This window comes from Coturnix japonica, chromosome 5 (assembly GCF_054131305.1).
Source record: "Coturnix japonica strain WE chromosome 5, WE-NBRP24, whole genome shotgun sequence".
NCBI classification, from domain to species: Eukaryota; Metazoa; Chordata; class Aves; order Galliformes; family Phasianidae; genus Coturnix; species Coturnix japonica.
In genome coordinates, this window is record NC_140667.1 from 8,062,453 (window position 1) to 8,080,458 (window position 18,006).

Genomic DNA, 18,006 nt, shown 5'->3' on the forward strand with positions numbered 1-18,006 from the left:
AGAGTGTTATTTTGAGATAACACTATTAACTTTCTCTATTAAATACATAATACATCATTAGACTTTGTGCAAAGCTATGATCTGTATGTAAAAACTCTTTCAAGCTGATCTAATTAGTTGATGCTAATAAATGAGAAATTTCAGAGAAACTGAAATTTCTTCACTTAGGCTGAGACCACTTCTGTTTTGATGTTCATGATGCCCAGAGGTGTTCTGCTGTTCACCTCTGCCTGCTTGCATCTGAAAAGACTGTCACAGTCAGTGCTTAGATTTGAGGGAAACAATGTGTTCTTGCAGGCTGAGCCAAGTCCTTGCCTGGATCATGGGCACCTTAGGTCCATAAATACCAGCTAACGATTATGGGTATGAAAGGCAAGTGATGTGCTGGTGTGATCTCTTCCTTTTACATGAATATACAGGCTGTTAGCTGTTAATTTCTGCTAATATCCATGTGAGTTCTTGTTGCTTATAAAATGAGGCATCCGTGCCTCTGGGATGACTGAGCATCTTGTTGCACTGCCCTTTGGAGAGTGCTTGCATTGAGCACTTGGCGTATACCGCATCCCCATGTCTGTCCTCATCAATGCACGTTGTGGCATTGGCCTTTTCTGCTCTTTCCAGAGGTTTTGTTGTAGCTAATATGTTGAGTTTGGAATTAATCCACCAAATGTATTAGATAAGATAATAATCATATTTTATTAGCTTGGTGCGTTTAGCCCTAAGGGCTTTCAAAAAGCATTTTTGTCAATTTGGTGCAGCAGTTTAAACATCACCATGTTATTAAACAGTGCTGTTTGCAGAACTGAATCCCATAAGCTGTTTTCACTGTGAAACAGTGAGCAGTGTCTTTTTGCCTCCTGTGAGTAGGAAGACTTTTTTTTCTGAAAGTATTTTGGGAAGTATCTGCAAATATAGTATTTTTTTGGCTTTTCTATGAGGAAAACCTGTGTTCAGATGTGAAAGCACCTACAGTAGGGCACACCTTTACACCCTTTGTTAAATTTTCTGCATAATCCAACATTTACTGTGATCTCAAGGAAAGCAAAATCCAGCACACAGCATGCTTTCTCAGTCATTTTTTTTTTTTTTTTTCCTAAAAGACTTCTGCTGAAGAAGATTACATTTCATGGCTTTCTGATTTAGCATATTATTGGGGAGAAAAAAAGAAAATTAAATCAATTTTATTACTGGCTGTGCCTTATCTGATTCATCTCATGCTGCAACCTGGCTTTATCTGCTTTCAATAAACACGCCTTTGGAATTGCTGCTCACCCGTGTAGCAGTAATGGGGCTTATGCAATAACTGGCTTCTGATGGCTCTTTCCAGCCTGAGCGAGACTTTCTCATGGAATGCATCTGTAATTGTAAATGCATGTATCACCCTGTCTGCTTTTTCTTTCTTATATTAATAATTAAAATGCAAGCGTAGAACAGTGCATCTTGCTTGAGAATGACTTGCTAGGTGGCATTTTAGCAGAGAAGCATAAGAAAAATGTGCATGTTTTTTTCCTCCATGTAGGATAGAAATACTAAATTTCCTAATACATAGAGTGACCAAGGAAGAGTCTCAGTGCAGTCTGTATAGAACAGGGCAACCTAAAAATAGTAGTTATTTCTCATCCAAGGAAATAGAAGGAAATGAAAAGAGTGACATGAAGCAGTAAAGTTGTGCCTGGGATGAATTCACCAGCACATTCCTTTTTTTACTGCCTGACATGTTTCATGGTAACTTTAGCTGACTTGCCGGCATATTCAGTTCAACACTTCCTGGCAAGCTGGTTATTGCATAACTCCGGATCCTTTTGTCATAGGAGTTAAGTTTGCATTTCAGTGCTGAGAGAGTGAGATGATTTAGAAGCAATTTGCTTGCAAGTTATGAGGAAAGGACATTAAAAAAAAATTTTTTTTATCTTGGTTTCCATGCAGGCTTAACTTAATCTGAAGGTTTTCAGTCATGGCTTATTCATGAGTTAGAGTAGTTACGTTTTAAGAACATACTTGTGTACTTTCTTGAAAGGACAGTGTAACATAAAATACACGGCCTACTTTTTAAATCATATTAAAGTTGATGGAGAATGAGCTTGGCTGCCTAATGGCACTTTGGGTGTCCAGCCATCATGGAACCTTACTAAGGCAGAACTCTAGAACAAAATGAGAGATTTCAGTGTAATAGTCTTCACTTAACATTGAGTTGAATTCACTGTGCTCATCAACTCTGGCACTGTTTTGTGGCCACTGAGTGTTTTACCAGAGACCTTAGGATCTGTAAAATCTGCAAGCAAAACCAGTGTTTTAGCAAAGAAAATGTTTGCAATGTATGTTTTTAATAACCAGGTATATGCATATGTATTGAGTGTCCATTGTTACATAACTGAATATTTGCTTGGTTTTTAAATTTTAAATACACAAAGGCAGTTAGGGTAAAGTCCTAGTTCCATGAAGTTAATAAGAGTGGATGGGATGGAAATGTATTTTCCATGCCTCTCTCAAGATTGTTTCAAAGCCAAGTTACTAAATCTTTCAATATGATATATTATAGTCGGTATAATTAATGCTACCTAATTTTAGCACTTAGCTTTCTTTTAAGCCATGTAAAATTGCAAACTGCATTGAACCAAATAACTGCAAAGTCTTTAGCTACTGATAGTTGATTCTTGTAATCTGCTGCTACTGAAAGCAGAAAAAAAAACCAACAAAAAGAGTTTTGAGAGACATAAACATTGCTTTAGTAGATCCGATTGTAATTTTGTAACCTGTGAGAGACATTTAGGACATCTTTTATTCCCTATTGTACCACTGCTGTGGAAGTCTTTTTGTCATTGCATAGCAAGATGCAAAGCTTTGCCCACCTGTTTTGGGGCACTTAGGTTCCTAAGGTACAAAACACTTTTGCCTTTGTACTGCAATGCAGCAGTACTTAAAGTTTTAAAGTCAAGTCTTTGATTACTGTTAATGAATAGTCAGGGCACCAGGTGGCCCTCGTGCGGGAAGCTGCATGGAGAGCTTTAACATGTTCATAAAAGATGTTGGTACCTAGCACTGCAGACCTGCGCACTGCCGTGTGATGGTAAGCGTGAAGCTGTGACCTTAACACTGAGGCAAAGTGATCATTGCATGCCTCTGTTTAAACGGTGCTAAAATGATCAAGGGAATGATGAAGAGCCTCAAAGAAATATTGGCCCTTGCCCATAATTTATTTTTTCAGATGCTAAAACTAGTTGTTGAGCAAATGCAAGGTATCTATTTTAAGATACTGCATGTCAATATCTGACTACAGATGGCTCCGTGAATCATAGTTGGAAGAAGGAAAATGTTAGACACTAAGATATTGTTGCTAAGAGATTTTTGTACACAGTATGCTAACATGTGCTGGCAAATTTGGGAACAGTAGCAGCAGCATGCTTTGGGAGAAAAAAAATTCAGTGGCGAAGAAACTGTCTTCAAAGGACTATTTAAAGGATAGTAACATTATTGTGCTTTGTTGTATCAAGAACTGATGAAGATGAAATTGTCTTTCAAGCAGATAATATACAGAAAACATCCAAAAGGTAAAGCTAATCCTGCTATCCAATGAAATAGAAAGCAAGGACTAGGAGGAAAAAGAAAAAAACGTACTGTACTTTGGGGTTTAAATTAAGCAAATTTCAAGATAATGAAAGATATTGCTGATATTTTGCCATCTACTGGACAACTGTTATATTAATATACAATGTTAATTCCTTTCTAAATTGAAAATAGTGGGCTTGTTTTACATTCTGTAAATATATCAGTTAAGAATTATCTTCTGTCCAGGACAAAAGCATGTATGAAAATGCTGAGTATAATTTTTTTACTTGTGTTCTGTAATAACACCATAGATCAATCTTAGTAAAACTGCCAGTATTTTATTGACCTGGCAGAGATGTAGGATTTTTCTGCACTTAATAGAATCTTTTCTGACTGGTATTTGAGGAAAAGAAAATTAAGTGTTAATTCTTTGCTTCTTCTATATATATATATATATATATATATATATTAGTCCTTGTTTCAATGTTCTGATGAAACTTGAAAACAACATTATATCTGAAAGAAAATTTCAAATTTCAGTATTCTTTTAGTAATCTTCCTCTCTTTGAATAAAACTTTTTACAATACTTATTTGTTTTCAGGAAAAAATTATCTTTATGTATAAATATAGAATTCTCATGATAAAATGTGCTTCTAACATATTTATAATCATGTGTGTTATATCTGAACTTCAAAGCTGTTTACTTTTTATTAAAAGTTTTGGAGTGTAAATGTAAAGATACGTCTCCATAAGATGAATATATATATCTTCTTGAGGTTGTGTTTTGTGTCATCCATCTTAAGTGTAGTCAGGAGCGCTATTAGAAAAGAACATGGAATATTGATATTAATAGCATATAGAACAAGTGTTTAGTTGTGTTGTATGATAAGGTGAACTAAAAAGCTTCCTTTAGTTTTATTTTGCCTTATAGCCTCAAACTTAAGAGTCAACTGTAATCAATACAACTATAAAATATGGGATGGTGCTTTGCCTTTTGAACTTGGAAAGTAAAATACTGAATTCATGATTATTAAGCATATCTATTTTAGATTATATAGTTATTGCAACTGCATAGAATTTTCCAGCTGGTTCAGAATATAGACTTTTTGCTCTATTTATTGAATTCTTGATGTCTTTTCTACTTAAAAATAGCTAAAGCTGTTACATTTTGCAAAAATATTACAAAATAATATATTTGCAAAGGAAAATGATTTCTAGATATGTCTTTGTATTCATTGAATACATTAACATATCTTAATTTTAAAAGCTCTCTTAAATTGGGCAAGAAACCAATAATGCTTGAGAGTACATTTTTCTCCCACACCTATGGGAAAGAAATTCAGAATGCAGATTGCTTCATGCTTTTCCAAGCCAAACTCCATCTGCACCACTGAGGAGAGTTTTAAAATCTACATGCTGCTCATATATGAGAGCAACTAATGCATATCGATTTAAGATTTCTTTCCAAGTCCACAGTGTGCTATGTGATTTTTGTGTCACTATTTATCCAGAATATATCCTCACTGTGCTATGTGCAGCATGGGCACACATGCTCATACATGAGAGCAAGGGTTTCCCACTTAAGAACTGGAATTTAAGATTCTAACATTGTTGCAGATGAATAATGAAATGATGCACAGTGACAGCCTTCAAAGTGGCTTTAAACTCTGAAAAGCTTTTACCTCTTCATTTCAGTAGGGATAGCTTTTCTGTCAGGAGGACGTGATAGAAATATCTTGAACTGTATTTCTTTTTCAATGCCCAATGGTAAGCAACATTTTAACTTCGTATTGAATTATAAAGATATCATTTCAGTGTCCAAAGTCTGTGATTATAAGGCAATTATTTAGAATGATTTAGATTTTACTATGCTGTTGGATCTGTTTGTTTTGTTTTTATGTTTCAGGTACTGTCAGTGAGTTGTTAAGTTTTTTTTGTCCAGAAGTTTTTTCATTAAAAATGCAAACATTTCAATTATATTTAATTTCAAGAGATTATGTCACAATTAAAAGACATGCAAGAGCTCATCAGACAGTCTCTGTTAAGGAGGTGATCCTAACAATTCCTTCCAAAGGAAGCTTGGGATAATTTATCACCTATCTCTGCTGTGAATCATATCACCTTTTTCCTAGTGGTATTATAAATCATAATTTTATAAGTCTACAATTTGAGTGGAAGGCAATTTCTGGAGAACCTTATTCCTGGGTTGTATCATCCAGTTTCTTCCAGAGATAGGAGAATGCTATGTACATAGGCCCCAGACTAGCTTTTATGTTGCATTTGTTGCTCTTCCTTGCCTGAGACTGAGTAAAGTTCTCTTTTGTTCTGGGATAGAGCTATCTCCATTAATGTACACTGCCATACCTGAGCTCATTGCTATTTCAAGCTTTCTTGAAAGACTATCATTTAGTGAGCACTGCTGGATAGCAGAGACAATGCAAGGGTGAAACATCAGCTCTGAAAGAAAGAATAATGAAATGTGCTTTCATCAGGGAAGTGAAATTGTCTGGAAAAGAAGGAGAGAAAAGCAGGTGGGGAGTGCTAGCTGTTTTATCATGAACTGCTTATTGTGAATTGCAGCTACAAATGTGCAGCACAAAAAGCTTCTTCCACTCTCCATTTAGGCAGAGCATTTGAAAGCTTTGTCTCACCTGGTCTCAAATTTAAGCATGTGGGGAAGGAAGTGCAGTAGCCTTGACTGAGAGTGAAACATAAATGAAATGTGAGCAGCTCTCCCTGTTTTCACATAGAAACTCTTTCTGAGTTCATTGGCTGGACGTTAATAGGGGACAACTTCAATTTCTTTCTCTTTTTTAATTCATTTCCTATTGTGGGGAGTAATTTGTTTCTAAGAGTAATAATGTAATATTGCTGTGGCGCTTGCCTTTCAGGGGCTAAGCCCTAAAGCTCTAAAATCGAATTTGCTAACAGGCTACAAAGATCTTACTCTAATTTAATATAATCTCCACCTCTGATACATTTCAGGAGCAGAAAAAAAATCAATTATGAAAGGTTAGTGACAGGTAAAGTGTATATATAATTTCCAATTTCCCAAAAGGAACAAAGCTCTGCATGAATTACAATCCAGAAAGTCTAAATACTTGGGGATAAGTAATTGATATATTGACAGGTGCAATTTCCATGCTGAAAAGAGAGCCTTTTGTGAGACAGTACTTACTAGAGTCTGAAAGCCTTTATGAATCTCTCTGCTGAAACCTGTCTCTTGACATCTACCAGGCCCCAGTATATATATATACAAACTAGACTTATTTGCCTTCATTTTAACTAAATTTCTTTGGGGAACAAGATTCATGAAAGCAGAGTTAATCAAATGCTTCATATCTGATTGATTGATCTGATTCATATCATTCATATGATTTCTGGACTGACTTTTGAAAGCCATCCTAAAAACTCCTTGAATCTAGAAGGATCTTTCATTGCTGTAAGTAACAGAAAACCAGCAGACAAAAATAATGCTGTGCCAGTAGGAAGAAGCACCCTGCCTTCTAGTTATACTTTTACTCTTGCAGCATATGTCAGGACCAGCAATCACAGGGCATCCTGTCCTCTGCCTGCTCCCCACTGCAGCCTAAAGTGTCACAGCCACTTCATTCAAAATTCTGCTTCGCTGAGCTGCCACTTAATTACCACTCAAATGCCTGGCATGACAAACAGTAAGGCAAGTATCACTGGTTAGGTTTGAAAAGAAACATTTGTCTGTAAGACAGTACATAATACAATGGGGCAGCTGTAACGAGCTTTGCTTCTTCCAAGGCGAAGTAAATACTGGTGTAAACACACAGCTACTGGCCATGCTCTGCGTTGCACACCCTTACAGCAACAACCAGTGCTTGACTGCCCTGCCCCATAGCTCACCAACTCCATGACTTGAGTGCAGAGCAGCTCTGACACATATGTGACTCCATTAACATTTTGTTAAGATGACATTATGAAGACAGGGCATCATGGAAGTAGGTGATGATGCTGCCGTTCTATCTGCATGGGTTTATCTTATTTTGTATGAAATACCTCCTACACAGGTTTTCAGGCTTAGCTTTACTTTCTGCTCATTTCTCTGTTGTAAAGGTGTTTATTCAAGTTAACTCTCTATGTTCTCAAATGTAATTAGAAAATAATTGTGTACATATCACCATCCTTAATGAAGTAAGCTAGACATGGGAGTGAGCTGATAAACAATTAACTTTGGTTACTAGTGGTCATACAAGATTGCCCGTAACGATGATATGAAAATCAAGAGAACTGCTATTTGTGTTGTATGTGTTACATGTGAGTGATCCCAACTGAGTGTCCATGAAGTAGATAAAACCTCCTATTTTGGGTGAGAAAGCACTGTACTTGAACTTCTTAGTTACGGTTCTCAGCTGGACATTCACTGTCACTGTGCTGGGATGCTGCAGGAGCAGTCTTCCCAATTCTGGAGCCAATGCATAGTAAATATGGCCTTTAAAAATAGGCTAAAAGATTTACAGATTTGAGTGGAAACATAGATTAATGACTTTTTGAGAAGATAACCAGACTTCATCAAGTTTTACAGAATAATTTCACTAAGGACATGAACCTGAAATATCATAAGACTGCTTTGTATGCTGTTTTTTCAAGAGCTGCAATTTTTGAAGCTTCAGCATAATAGAATCTGTAGCTAGCTGCTAGCTGTAAAGTGCTAGCTCCAACCTTTCATGGCAATATCTCATGTCTGGAAACATGCATGTGATGCATTTTGATGACTGGAATCCAATTCCTACTGGAATTGGGTGAGACTTTCCTTAAAGTTTTGCTGCTTGTGCTGGCTTTTCTTCTTCTTTTCTGCTAAGAAGAGATGTATTGTAACTGAAAAAAGAAAGCCAAAGAGAACTTTCTTTCATGCAGTAACCTATCAAGTAGAAATCTGACTGTATAACATCCCTGCAGGAGAAGTATGGATATTTAATGACATGTTGAGTCTGAAATCACTCTATTACCTTTTGTAAAGTACATAAATATATATTTCATTCTAAAATACAATGAAATTTAGTACATTTACAGATATTTCCACTGAAGTTTTATTTGATTAACATGAAAAAGCTGGACCACTTCAGTTTGTATTTGTACTGGATGGAGCCTGTTGTTCTGATCATATGAAGACCATTCACTTGCATTCACACTAATAGTTTTGTCTAATCACACTGCTACTTTGGTTCAAGAAGAATTTTGGTGGAAAAGAGGCTCCTGTGCTTAGTTTGCAACTGTAAAAACTGAATGAATATAGTTTTATATATTTCAGATTTCTCTGACTTCACTTTCTCCCACATTCTTTACCCATCAAATTCAAGTGAAGCACATTGACATTATGCCAAGAAATATTTGTACTTTTTTACTTGCTTTCTTTAGATCTTACCATACTTGCCTTCATTTTTGCTGTTGGAATTTTACATAATGTTTCTACTGATTTGAAGTAAATTGAATTAAAATAGTTGATACCTTGAGCTTGCTGAATCTAGTGCTTGGTTCAGAAACAATTCTCTGTCAAGCTGTCTCTCAGCTATCTTTTTTTCTAGTAATAAAACGTATTTGTCATTTGCACAACATGTTTTACTTGAGTTTTAAAATCTTTTTTGTATCAAACATTCTTTCATTTGAGTAACATGGCTGTCTAGCAAGCAGCCTGTCACTGCTGAATTCCCTGCTTGAATTTTGCATGCCAATTAGTGGTAATACTGATGAAAGGTATTATTGCTTGCATAACACTCCCTGATGTATATACAAATGTTGTTTTTATGAGGCAGGTTGCATAATATGAGGTTAAACAGGCAGCATTTGCATAGCTTCTCTGTTACTTTTATAGTGCCGTGACCAGGTTGAATGATAAGCTGCACTTTAAAACTAGCCACTGAAGGCTGAGGACCAGATTTGGATATATTATCAGTGCTGAGAAGCAAGGTGTTTTTTCATGACTAGTTCCTGGAATACAGGTGTTCTGACGAATGGTTAAAATATTAATAATTTTCAGATAGGCAATTATCTCTATTGATGATGAGGTGGCAGTGCTCCACCATATCCATGTACCTCTGCTTGAACTCACTGATCTTTGCAGATAATGTAGCATACAGATATATTTTTTATGTCTGAGTCAATTGCAGTCTAAATCAAGTGTGTTTGATTAGAACCAGCATTATTGATTAATAATAATACATTTTGCTCACAAGAATCAATTAAGTCCAAAACAACTGAGAAGTGCCCAGAGCAAAATATTTCCTTAAGTTTAATATTATAATGAGAAATTGTGTGACTGTTACTAGTAAGTATGGTGCTATTCTGTGTGCATCAATTACTTAAAAGACAAAAATTATTACATTGCACTTGTGATGCTATTAACTGCCTAGTGAAGATTATTTTAAAGCCCAAGTAAATACCTCTTGAGTACAACTCCTAGGAGCTGTGTAAATGTGGAACAGAGCTTCTGCTATCATGTAAACACACTTGAAATGAGAAACAAACTTAATTACTGTATTTAGCCTTTATGTTGGCTAGAATTTTATGATGAGATAAGAAACAATTTGCGAAGGAAAATGTAACGTATGAAAAGCAATAAATAAGAAAAAGGAGGGGGGACTTGGATTTAGTATTTAGACATGATAAATGCTATGTGATGTTGTTTGTTTTAAGCTTTTCTTGGTAATCTGAAAATGTCATTTTGATAGTGTATTATGCTTAAAACATAATGATTTCTTTGGAGGCTTGCTTATACTTTCCAAGCTTGTAAATTTTACAACCTGAACTAGATCAACCTGTCTCTCCTTAAACAAACTGCTGCTTGCTTAAGGCTGTGAGATAAATTGGAGATTATTTCAGTATATTTGAAAACATTTTTTTTTAGATCTGGGTTTTGCAGGGATTTAGATCTGGATCCGCAGGGATTTCCAGAAGTATTTTGTGAGCGGTAACTTGAGGTGTGAGGACCAATGTGATGACTTAGGTCTAAAGAAATGCCTTAATTTGAGCTCACCAGGAGGATTGTAGAGCAAAGCAGAAAATTTGATAATTTGTAAGTTTTTCCCATCTAGCTTTATTTAGGAATTTTGTAAGACATTTCACCCATTTCTGGTGTGAATACTCATCACAAGACTGCATATTAATGAGACTGGTTGCAGAGTTCTAGTAGGATATATAGTAAGCCTAAAGCCTACACAAGATTCACTAATGGCAGAAAGAGATACAGTGTATGAAATGAGGCATGCTGAATGAAAAGCACAGAAAATTTATGTAATAAATTTATTTTGAAATGAAATAGATGTCCGAAATGTGGCTTATGATTTAAGCCTGCTCTGAGTCTACTAGATTTGGAAACTCTTACCTGCATAATAGTCAAGATTTTCTAACTGTACCTTGTCATGAGTGTATAAAGTCTGTCTCTTTAAAGAAATTTGCTGCAGTAAGAGAAAGAATAAGTTCAGACTTGTTACATTTAAAAATATTACTTGTATTGTACCTCATACACCTCCCTAAGAATATCTCATTCTTTTAGTTAATTGTCATGTCCGATATTAGTTGAATGGTTCAGACCAGCTGACAATTTTTCTTGGTCATCAACTCAGACTTTTCCCCAGATTTTTAATTATTTCTTATGATTGACAGCGATGCTACTTCCAGGGGAGTCCTTAAGTAAGGACCTGCATTAAAGTTGGATATCAGGACAAATTATTTCTCAAAAAGAGTGGAAAGATTTTGAACAGGCTGCTTAGGGAAGTGGTAGAGTGACTGTCCCTGGAAATGTTCAAGAAATATGTAGATGTGGCACTTGAGTACATGGTTTAATAGGTGTGGTGGTGATGGGATGACAGCTGCAGTAGATCTTAGTGGTCTTCTCCAACCTTAAAGATTTTGTGATTCACCCTGTATATGCAGAAGCTCTTACGGGTAAACTGGGCTCAGTGTATCACTTTTACCAGTATTAGGAAGGACACAGTGACACTGGGAGGAAAGAAAGCTTCAAAATAAGTGAAGGAAAGGGAGCTGATGGATATTCACATTAAAGCAGGAGAGGAAGAAGGGAGGAAATAGCAATAGCACTAGCAAATTTTTCTTCCTATCCTGTGGAGGTATTTCTCTTAAGATCATTTAAATGAGGACTTGGAATAGCCTGTCATGCATCCATGTTTTACAATCAGGAAATAAATAAAAAAGATAACTTTTTTTTTTTCCTACCAGAAGTGTAGTTTAATAAATATGTTAAATTATTTACATCTGTATAAGCTATTGAAGTTTCACTTTTGTAGTCATATTTGCTGTCTTAGTGATACCTAACTTACTGTAGTTTTTGGTGTTTCATTCCTGGTTATTCCACGTATGTTGCTGTGCAGCTTCTAATTCAGTGTTCAGGTAAGGAACAAGGCAGATCAATAAAAGGAAAATAATGTCTTCAGTGTATCACTACGAACCTGTGATTATACAATTCTCCAGTCATCAGTACAGCCCTGAAAGTGCTGAGGATGCTGTATTTAATGTTCACTGCTGCTTTTGACTGCCACAACATGAAAACTCCACAGGTCTTACAGCAGTCGCCTGAGAGACATCCGTGATCACAGCAGACGTATTTAATGGGTAACTGGGAGACTTGCTGTACTTTTTCAAATAGATTGTAATATCATTTCACAATGTTGCTTCTACAATGCATTGTGTGCAACAGTTGAAGAACAGAAATAGAGATGTCCAAGAAATAATTAATCGCTTTTGCAAAATGAAATATGTGATGTTTATTAGTAATATAACTTGCATGTTTTCCTACTTATTGAATTATGGCAAGATATTAATTTTAACTATTTTACAATCCTTCAGGTGGCTATAATAGCAGGAAATTTTGAGCTTGCTGAATATATCAAGAATCACAGGGAAGCTGATACTGGTAAGCAAAATATTTTCAAACACTGAAAATAAGTTATTCATGTTTCAACCAAGATTTTACTAAGATGTTAAATATGATTTAATGTTAGATGTGCCTGTGAGGCTGGTGATGGTCTTGTTTCAGGGAGATTTTAAAAATATCTTTCCCTTAAATTTTGCAGGTAGGTGAGGAAAGATGAAATGTCTTCAAAATATGCTTAGAAAAGGAAAATTTGATAAGTAATGCAACAGTTGCAGATGTTTTAAGTATGAATTAGTCAGTATCTGCTGGATTAAATAGACGTGCTCATGCCCAGAGGAGTAAATTGTCTTTCTAGCTATTTTGAACTTCAGCATCAGGCTAAAGCTGTTCTCATGTGGGAATAATTGGTCAGAGAAAAATAAAGATGTTTCCCCAGAACTAAATACATACATGACAAAAACTATCTATCTACATGCAATTTTTTCTTTCGTGGAAGTTGGTGTGTGAGACTGCATGAAATCTATATCAGTTCCAAATGACAGGCATTATTAATAGCCCTCAAGATAAGCCTTCAGAATTTTTAAACATCTTTTCACACAGTGAGTTCTGCCATTAAAATAAAGATAATTTCAATAAAATAATTTCTTATACAGATTAATTAAAATAATTTAACAAAACCAATTAAAGCCCTACAGAAAGATTGTTGCACTAAGAAGGGCATTTGTTCTGAAGTAGGAAGGTCTGCACTGGTTTAACTCCATAATGTATCTGTGACTTGATAGTATTATTCATGTGGAATACTGAGCCAACTCAAACAGCTCAAATCTGAGAAAGTATTGCTCTACATTAAGCTCTTCCCTTTCCCTTCCCATTATTCTACATTATTGCTCTTCCCTTTGCCTTCCCAGTGGCACGTTCTCTGTAGGGATACCTTTGAAAATTAATCATATGAAATTTAGTCTCACTGTAATACTCTTAATTCTTTGTAGCATGCACTGAGATAACTCAGGAAATTTTGAAAAAGATTTGCGTAAATGTCTTGTTTCTGCAGCTCACTGCATGCTTGGAAGTTTTTTAACCAGAAAAGTAGGATCACTCCTTTCCAGTTCCATATCTTCTTCCTTCTGTCTTTATAAGTAGTTTGATATAAAAAATTAACATAAAAATGAACCAGCTATTCCTAATACAGTGAACACCTTGTTTATGTTTACATAAGATTAATGGTTTTAGAATTTTGTGAAGATACTGAAATGAACTGAAATGACTGGTTATATTCAAATGGTTCAATTTGTTTCTTCTGTGCTAGCTCTTGGTTCTTGACTTGCCTATACAGCCTGCGTAGAACAAGTGCTGCAGATAGACAGTGCACTGTATTACATTTTATGCCTTCCTAAATGTATTTTTTTATATCTTAAAAATAGTTAAGTACAATGAAAGAAGTGCTAGCCTAGGAATTACTTAAAAGTTTTATGCTACAGTTTCAATATGAGAAATTATAAAATAAGTAATGCTTACATTACCCTTATTGACATTAGACTTTAAGCTGGTTTGCATTAAACCATTCTGACCTTGATGTTGATATTTTTCTGACTTCAGTTCCATGCTATTTTCCTTCCCCTGATCAGTGCCATTTTTCATTTACTATGTAAGAGAGATTGTAATATTGTTAAATACTAGATGGATGAGATTCAGTTCAGGAGAAAAAATGATAGTCACATGGCTCATGCTTTAGCAGAACTTAATGTTCATGACTATTTAAACTTTCTTTGTGATTTCTATATAAAAAAATAAAAACAAAAAACAAGCTTATATGGGAAGTTTTTCCTGTTTTTTCCCTTATACCTTCACTTTCCTAATGAAGAATGGAAATACGGGTGCTTTTGTCAGTTTTTTTCCAATGTGTTTATTGATTGCATATAACTATTTAAAATAGTAGGTTTGTTCTAAAGAGCAAGCATTCCTTTATGCTGTTTCTCTCAGCTAATTTGATTTAGCCAGATATTGTCCCTTAAGAATTATTACCTGAAGAAAAAAAAAAAGCAAACAATAGTGAATAAATTAATAATAAAAAAATGCAATAGCCATTAAAATATCTATTTCTGGAATGTTGTTTAACTTGAAAATAAATAGAGGAATCCAAGAACAATGTCCTGAGCAGAAAAGCTGACAGCTACTGTGATAAAGAAGGTGCAGACTCATATCAGCATTTAAACTTGACTTTTACTCATCTTACTTGTTAGTACATATTCCTATCTTACTTATTCTTTACATATTCCTGTAGTTTAGATCTATTCCAACATAAATCCTTTCATTAATGCACCTTCTCTGTGTGTAGAAGCAACAGAGTGGAATCAAATAGCAAAGACCTAGAGAACTATCTTCAAGAAGAAAAGACAGTGGGTAATATGAAGTATATTGAGAAACATTTTGTCTTTTATCCCTCAGAGTATTTTGGATTAGGTACTGAACTCTGATATTGAACCAGTTTATTAAACCTTGCTGTTATTATTCTAGACCCATTTAACAATCTACAAGTTACAGCTTTGGGAAATTCGCTGGGTGGGTTAGCGATGGAGGGGTTAGCAATGCATCGGGGAAGAAACCCTTCATTGCCCTTGGAAGACTTCTGAGCTAATGTTTTAGTGTTTTGTGGTCTTCATTCAATATCTCTCCATATAGTTACATTATAAATGGAAGCCTAATAATAACTTTCCTAGGTGTGTCATCTTAAGAATGTGAAAATTTTAACTGATGAGCATGTCTGAAGGCTGGACCTAACTTTACAGTTTCCAGAGCAGTATTTTTATCTGGTAATAGAAGTGAGTTTTTACATTTCTCAAGCTAATGTATCCGATATGAAAAAAACATTTTATTGAAATCTCTAATCCAGAACAGTGAAGGACTTCATTATCAGTGTCCATCTGTTTTGGTATATGCTAATTAACTTTATTCGTTGATAAAATTATTGTCCCAAACTATTGCAGTAGGAAGTCATTTGTACTTTCAATGCAGAAGGTATTGTGTGGGTGTATTCCAGTTTCTCAGTAGTCACAAAGCTGTTTCGAGTAATGTAGCCAAAACGGCAATTATAAGGATCTAACAGCAGTAATGTAATGCTTATGATTCATGATCCTTTGCTGTGTGTTGCCATGAATGAACTGCTTCGTTTGGTGGCATATCTCAGTTTTTCCATGGGAGGACATCACTGCCTGTGCAGTAATGGAAGGTGGCTGCAGTATGCCAGTAGCAACAGAACAGTAGCAACCCCACTGTGTTAGTGTGCAAGAACTCAATATAAATATATTTGCATGCTTAAGTGCTTGGTGTATTATTACTCAGTAGCTGTTCCACCTTTGCCTGACAGATATATTTTCACTGGCTTTTAGAGTAGGTTACCACTTTATACCATATACAAAGTCTGGTATTATTCAGTTAAGAGGAGACTGACCTCATGTCTGAAAGGAAGCTTTTTTTCCTCTTGCCTGGATTGATGCCAAATTGTAGTGCTATGACTATTTTATTGTTGAAGATGACGGAGAAGCTGCACAAGTGGAAAATGAACTAGGTATTCCCTAGCAGTAGAAAATAATAATTTACAGCAGTGCTGTTCAGCAGAACAGAAAGTTCACAAGTTTCTACAGATCAATTCCCACAGAGATTGTTCTTCCATTTTATTTAATTATGAAGCACTTATATCAGACAAAGTTGCTAAAATAATGAAAAAATAGGTAAATATGAGAAAAGATTTTCTGCAGCAACTGTAATACTTGACACTATGCTGTAAAAAGAAAATTTAATAAGAATAATATTAGAACCATAAAAGGCGAAAATAGGTGACCTATGTTACTAAAGTATGTGATGTCTGACCCAAAGAGAGGGTTGTTCTTCTAGGGTGAATGCTGGCTGTCTGTGTCACTCAGAAGTTGCCAGAATAAGTGTCTACCTAATGCTGTGAAAACAAGACAGATTTTGCCAGAAAATTCTCAGCTGTCCTACAGAGGCTGTTCAGTTGAATAAGCTAAATGTGTTTTAAGACATATAGGATCTTTCAGGATTTCACAACTGCCAGGAGAGGTTAGAGCTGGTGGAGGTTTTCTTAGCAGCACCACTGTGGTTGAAGAGCATGCACCTGAATTTCTAAGTCCATGTCATTTCTTCATGTGGAGAAAGCCTGATGTCTTTCATAGCCTTGGTGAAGCCCTCTGCTTCTCAGTTTATTTAATAGATGAAACTTATGATGAATTGATGAATAAGTCAAAGCAGAGACTCAGAATCCAAGCCCACTTGCTATGTTCATAACTCTCATTTATGGCACATTAAAAGTTCAACTTTGTCTGCACTTTAAGCTCTTATATTCCTTTTTGGATCTAAGCCCTTGTATCTCCCTGCAAGCTTGAGTTTCAGTGAAACTGCTTTGCTTATCCACTGTACCAGCATAAAATCTGTTAGCAATTCTGTCTCACTGAAAACTAGATCTTTTCCACTGGATGCTCATGATTGTGTGGGTTCTCTCACACATGCTCTCCCTTCTTGTATCAGCAATTTTTTTCCTCCTCACCTTGCTGCTCATCCCACCATCATTGCCACTTAATCTTTCCATCATACATTAGCTATCTGGGTGACTGGTATATTGGAAATGAGACATGAAATCTATTTATCACAGATAACAAGTTTTTTGACTTGGTGCTGCCATTTTAAGGAGCAAAATGAGAAAAAGATTTGCAAATAATTTAGTACAGTAAAAGACACCATGCTGTCATTAACAGGAGAAGTTCACACTGGTCTGAAAGGGATGGTGCTTTTTTGTAAGACCAAATCATATCTAAAAGACAGAGTTTTCAGGGCAGAGGAAAGAAGTGTATCAGTAAGGGATTAAAAAACTGATCCAGATCTCATTGTATTTATTTATGTAATGGCATACCAAATACTGGGGAATCCCTTTTGCTTTCTTGACAGATGTTCAAGGGGTGATTGGAAATTGCCCTATCATTTTAAAATAATCCTATTGGAAGCAAAATAAAATGGTATTTTTCATAAAGCATGAAAAACCTATCACCAAATGGTACTTGTTTGACAAGCAGTAGGAAGGACTAGCATAGCTTCTTGGATTATTTCAATTTATCATGCCCCAAAATTAGTCATTTAAGGAATAGTAACAACATCAAAGCAGCTTATTCTAATTATTACTAATTACGAGAGTATTTGGAATCCAGAACTATTTTGCAGTGTTATGACTATTGGTCCATCTTTTCTGCACTGAGGAAGACATTACACAAGCTCCTCATGGGTAGCTCAGCAGTTACACATCACTTTAAAATAAACACACCACTTTGAAAGCTTAAAAAAAAATAAAAATAAAAAATTTAAAAAGATTCTGTAAATTAATAATTTATTTATCTTTATGTATTTATTGCAAACTAAGAGAAAGTAATGGATTAGAAGATGTGATGAATAGGAAAGTTAATCCCTGTTTGTTTTCATCCAGCCTGCAGCTGTCTGTGAGTAAATGAGCACAGCAGATTTAGGAAGCTTTTGCTGTACAGAATTTACTATGGCGTCTATAGGATGGAGGTACAAAGCCCAATCACATATGTAAGAA

At 35.4% G+C, this 18,006-nt stretch overlaps 1 protein-coding gene across 18 annotated transcripts in view; it reads left to right on the forward strand.

Annotated features, from left to right (window-relative positions):
• Window positions 1–18,006, forward strand: part of SHANK2 (SH3 and multiple ankyrin repeat domains 2) — a 320,253-nt gene that overhangs the window by 63,641 nt on the left and 238,606 nt on the right. For 15 of the 18 annotated variants that reach the window (XM_085548205.1, XM_085548207.1, XM_085548210.1 and 12 more), the window contains one exon: window positions 12,380–12,446. In XM_085548205.1, the coding sequence (XP_085404331.1) occupies window positions 12,380–12,446 (67 nt within the window). Of the gene's footprint in view, window positions 1–3,353; window positions 3,549–12,379; window positions 12,447–18,006 lie in introns of those variants that run through there. The other 3 variants (XM_085548215.1, XM_085548217.1, XM_085548216.1) reach the window with 2 other exon arrangements.